The 5,365-nt window shown below is 46.4% G+C and overlaps 1 protein-coding gene and 1 long non-coding RNA gene across 2 annotated transcripts; one reads left to right on the top strand and one right to left on the bottom strand.

Annotated features, from left to right (window-relative positions):
* The first annotated feature begins 470 nt into the window (after positions 1–470).
* LOC113935101 lies at positions 471–4,387 on the top strand. Its single transcript, XR_003523899.1, has 3 exons — positions 471–593; positions 2,546–2,668; positions 3,697–4,387. It is a non-coding gene; the product is annotated as an uncharacterized LOC113935101 (long non-coding RNA).
* LOC113935100 (60S ribosomal protein L19-like) lies at positions 724–1,450 on the bottom strand. Its single transcript, XM_035723838.1, has one exon. The coding sequence runs from the start codon at positions 1,416–1,418 to the stop codon at positions 828–830; it is 591 nt and encodes a 196-aa protein (XP_035579731.1). The 5' UTR covers positions 1,419–1,450; the 3' UTR covers positions 724–827.
* Positions 4,388–5,365: the final 978 nt, after the last annotated feature.

Raw genomic sequence — 5,365 nt, forward strand, 5'->3', positions numbered from 1 at the left:
TCGTATGTGATATTATGGGCAAAAATGTGTTTCCCTAAAATTCATATGTTGAAGTCCTAACCCTCAGGACCTCAGAATGTGACTGTATTTGGAGACAGGGTCTTTTTTTTTTTTTTTGAGACAGGGCCTTTAAGGAGGTAATTAAGGTAAGGTGATGTCATTACAGTGGGCCCTAATCCAATATAACTGGTGTCCTTGTAAGAAGAGGAAATGCGGGGCACCTGGGTGGCTCAGTCGTTAAGCGTCTGCCTTTGGCTCAGGTCATGATCCCAGTGTCCTGGGATTAAGCCCCGCATCAGGCTTCCTGCTCTGCGGGGAGTCTGCTTCTCCCTCTCCCACTCCCCCTGCTTGTGTTCCCTCTCTTGCTGTCTTTCTCTCTCTCTCTGTCAAATAAATAAAATCTTAAAAAAAAAAAAAAGAAGAAGAAGAAATGTGGACACAGATGCATACAGAGAGAAGACAATGTAAAAACATAGGAAGAAAATGACACCTCCAAGTCAAGGAGAGAGGCCTGGAACAGATTCTTCCCTCAGGCTCCTTAGAAGAAACCACCTCTGCTGACTCTTGATCTTGGACTTCTCACCTCCAGAACTGTAAGAAAAATAAACTTCTGTTATTTAAAGCCATCCAGCCTGTGGCACCTTGTTGTGTAAGCCCTAGCAAGCTAATATATGTAGAAAGCAATACTAGAATGTAAGCTCCGCAAGGGAGGGAATTTTTGTCTTTTTTTTTTTTTTTTTTTTTGAAGCAGATGAAGGTTGGTTTTATTGAGTAACTGATCTGTGTTCCTGCTGAGGCCTTTATGTACAGACAAAAGAGAGGGAGTTTTATTTCTTTGTCTCTTCCTCCCTGGACAGAGTCTTGATGATTTCCTCCTTCTTGGCCTGGAGCCGCTCTTCACGGCGCTTGCGAGCCTCCTTGGTCTTAGATCTGCGGGCCTCAGCCTGGTCAGCCAGAAGCTTCTTGCGAGCCTTGTCAGCCTTCAGCTTATGGATGTGTTCCATGAGAATCCACTTGTTCTTGAACACGTTCCCCTTCACTTTCAGGTACAGGCTGTGGTACATGTGGCCGTCGATCTTCTTAGATTCACGGTATCTTCTGAGCAGCCGGCGCAGAATTCTCATCCTCCTCATCCAGGTGACCTTCTCAGGCATCCGAGCATTGGCAGTACCTTTTCTCTTACCAATGCCCATATGTCTGCCCTTCCGGCGGGCCAAAGTGTTTTTACGGCACCGAGCCCGGGAATGGACAGTCACAGGCTTCCGGATGATCAGCCCATCTTTGATCAGTTTTCGGATCTGCTGACGGGAGTTGGCATTGGCGATTTCATTGGTCTCGTTGGGGTCCAACCGGACCTTCTTTTTGCCGCAGCGGAGGACACTGGAGGCAAGCCTCTTCTGAAGCCTGAGCACGCTCATGGCTGCGGCCGCAGCGCCCGAATTTTTGTCTTTTTTTGTTCATTGATGTATCCCAAGTACCTAGAGCAATACCTGGCACACAACAGGTGCTCAGCAAATACTTGCTAAGTGAACTTTTTTATTTTTTAAAGATATTATTTATTTATTTATTTGACAGAGAGCACAGGTAGGCAGAGGGGCAGGCAGAGGGAAAGGGAGAAGCAGGCTTTCTGCTGAGCAGGGAGCCTGATGCGGGGCTCGATCCCAGGACCCGGGGATCATGACCTGAGCCGAAGGCAGTCGCTTAACCGACTGAGCCACCCAGGCACCCCTGCTAAGTGAACTTCTTAATAAATAAAGTAGATTAATAAAATTTTTCCTATAGACACTCTATTAAATACCATAAATGTTTCAGTAACGCTTTTTATTCTCATTTAAGACCTGAGAACCTGGACTCTCAGTGCTCTTACCAACTCTGTTTAATTGGTCGACTGCCACAGCCCAAATATATAAAATCCTCTGGTGAAACTCTTGGTATGATACAATTCCAGGAGCAATTTCTTAAAGACAAGAGCTAATAAGATAAAAATGCTGCTGTAATACAATAAACGTGAATTAGTCCACATAAAGAAACAGATCAAACCTGTTAGTTCCATCCTGGGGAAAACACCACAAACAGATGTAACTTGCTGGTATTTGCTATTCCCTGAAAAGTATCTGACTAGCTGATTTCACTAAAGGCATTGAGAACAGCCTGGATTCACAATTTAAAGGAAAAAAAAAAAAGGATCCTCCTGTTGTTTTTATTAAAGCATGTCTTATGTGGACACAGGAAGAAGACAGATTAAATTACCTCTGACTTACTCAATTATATGGCTTCGTGGTGCATGTATGTCTTTAAACCAAATCCATGTCTTAATATCATCACTACCACCATCAGTCAATACTTAATTTAGTTCCCTGAATGTGCTAGGGAAATAATAGCAAAATAAAACACAAAAGAAATATGGAATCTATATTCTGATTCTAACTTATATGCAAATATCCCTTAATAACAGCTAGAACAAAAATTTCATCAAAATTATAATAGTTCTTGATGTGGGGAACAAAGGCAAAAGAAAAAAATTAAATTTCCTTACAACTTACAGCTCATTGAGAAATCCTTTGGACTGGCAGAGTGACCTTCCTCTAGAAACTTAACTGCTTTGATGTTAATACTACGCTAAGGGCAAAAGACAACCTTCGCTTAACATCCCGACCTCCAGGATCCTGTAAGTCTACTTTAACATATAAAAATTCCTTTGGAAACTTCCTTTATCTTTACTCTCCCACGATACATGTTAGCAATCATCCTCCAAGCATATGGCCCACCGATACACATCTGAAGGGTCTCATGACTAAGGTTTTACTAGACAGTAATAAATGACCTTTCGTAACAATAGCTAGCCCCCTCAACGTCCTAGAAACCTTGCTTCCAAAATTCCCTAGAGACTTATGTACGCTAGAGAGACTTAACGCTATTCCTAACCCCCTTCCACCTTGAAAGTATATAATCGTTCACCCATTACCACCCCAGTGTAGCTCTTTCTGCCCATGGGTCCTGTCCCTGCCCATGCTTGAATAACACCACCCTTTTGCACCAAAGATGTCTGGAGAATTCTTTCTTGGCCATCAACTCCAAACTCTTAACATCTTTCCGACATCACATTTATACAGAATATGCATGAGAAAGCCAGAATACACTAGTTTCATGGGCAGGCAAAATTCAGCATTTTAAAATCACAAGGTGGAAACATCCATCCTGAAGGTAATTTAAAAATTAAGTCAAAACTTGTTCTTAGCTTTCAGTCATGCTTGGGCCTGGAATTAGCTCCCCAACTGATGCAATCTGAAACCAGAGCCAACAAGTGTTTACCAAAGTCTTTGTCCCAAAGGGAGAGAAGCCTCTTTTCTAAGTCTCCAGGAGTGATGCTGCTGGGATTGCTTTGAGACTTGAGCAAAGGTAGCAAGTAGGAGTACAAACGTCAAAATCATTTTGAAACATTTTCTTTTCCAGCAAAATGAAAGCCAAATAGTTTTTCATGATATGCAATCTGTAATCAAGCCCTCCTCTACTGAAGGATTTAGTCAGCTGCTGGTGCATTTGTTCCTTTTTCCTGGGAACCACAGCATAAACAGGAAGTGTATGCCTCTGGGGCTTATTCGTTGCAGAATGGAAAAAATGAAGCTGTGGATCTCAAGGATGATTTAGAGAGGAAGGATCATTAAATTACTGTACTCCCCTCCTTATCTTCTCCAGGAGGCTTGTAAACCGAACGACTGCACAGCTGTACTCCACAGGCAGTAAAATAAACAGTTCTTTGCCCATACGTGACTGGAAGGCAACTTTACATCTCTACGTCAGGCCTTTATCACATACTCGAGTCTGCGTCCCAAAGCAAAAATGATCAACCCCTGTCTTAACACCTGTTAGAACTGTGTGTGCTCCAGTTTCCATCCTGACAGCCACAGGGCTCCGGAGCTAAAATCAGAAAGTCTACCCTTTCATATTAACCAAACACCACAGTGTTGGGTATTAAACACCAAACACTGAGCCTATTAAAAAGAAGAAAAATGTACTCCGCACAAGGGAGATCTTTGTGGTGATGGAATAGCTCTGGAGCTTGATTGCAGTTGTGGTTACATCCATCTACGCATGTGATAAAGCAGCACAGAACTACACACACACCTCGTGCTGCTGTCGATGTCCAGGCTTTGATAACTTAGTAGTTAAGTAAGGGGTAACTATTGGGGGAAAGTGGATAGAAGGTGCACATAACCTCTCTGCACACTCTTTGCAACTTCTTGTGATATCTGCACTTATTTCAAAATAAAATGTTTTTAAAAGTGGACCTTCTCCTGGGTATATCAACATACTTGGAACATTTTGCATTTGGACAAGTGACAGAGCACTGGGTGTCATACGCAAACAATGAATCGTGGGTCACTACACCACAAACTAATGATGTATTGTACGGTGACTAACATAAGAAAATAAAATTTTTAAAAAATGTAAAAAAAAAGTTATGGAGAATAAAACATAGCCTGGTTTTCAAGTGTAAGGTTTCAGCCGCCACCCAACAGAGAGTTTGAGGTTGGGAATACCCTTGCAGATGCTTTGCCTGGGACTCCCTGTCTGACCTCCCGCACTGCCTGTCCCCCGACTCAAATTTAGGTCACACCTCAACGCCACCTCCTTACGGAAGCCTTCTCTGCGCCCCCTAACTAAAGTAGGTGCCCTCTGCTCTTCTGAGTACCTGGGTCCCTTCACCGCGTTCTTCGTCCGAGTAAAGATCTGGTTAGTTTGTTTGTCGCCTGTCTCGCCCCTCGCCTATAAACTCCATGAGGGCCCGCGCCGTGTCTGCCCCGCGCGCGCCCGTGGGCGGGTGGCAGGTGCACGGAGAGGAGTTTGTTGAATAAACGCACCTCACTGGGATTCACCCCCTCCGGCTCCAGGACGTCGCTCGCTTCCTCCCCCTCGCACCCACTGACCCTCTCGGCCCAGGCGGCCCTCGGCCCCACACAGGTGCCCCTCCGCCTCCTCTCGGACCCCACCCGCCCAGGGAGGGCGCCATTTTCTTCTTACTCGTCTGCCCAGAAGCCTGCTCTCCCTTGCGTGCCCCTTTTCCTCACGCCACCCCCACAGCCTCCTCCCCAATATCTTCCGCCACCGCCCTGCGCTCCCCGGTGCCCACCCCACCCTTCCGGTGCGGCCCCTGGGCCGGGACCCCAGCCTGGGGCCGCCTCGCCCCTCGGGCCACGCCCCTCAGCCCAGCGGCACCGCGCGGGAGGCTGGCACCCCGCGGCCGCTCCGGAGGGGCGGGCGGGCGGGCGGGGCGCGGGGGGCGTGTCCTTCTTCGTCCTGGGCGTCGATTGGCAGGGCCGTGGGGAGGGGGCGGGACTGCAGCCTGGGTCTCGGCCCCGGGTCT

This window comes from Zalophus californianus, chromosome 13 (assembly GCF_009762305.2).
Source record: "Zalophus californianus isolate mZalCal1 chromosome 13, mZalCal1.pri.v2, whole genome shotgun sequence".
NCBI lineage: Eukaryota > Metazoa > Chordata > Mammalia > Carnivora > Otariidae > Zalophus > Zalophus californianus.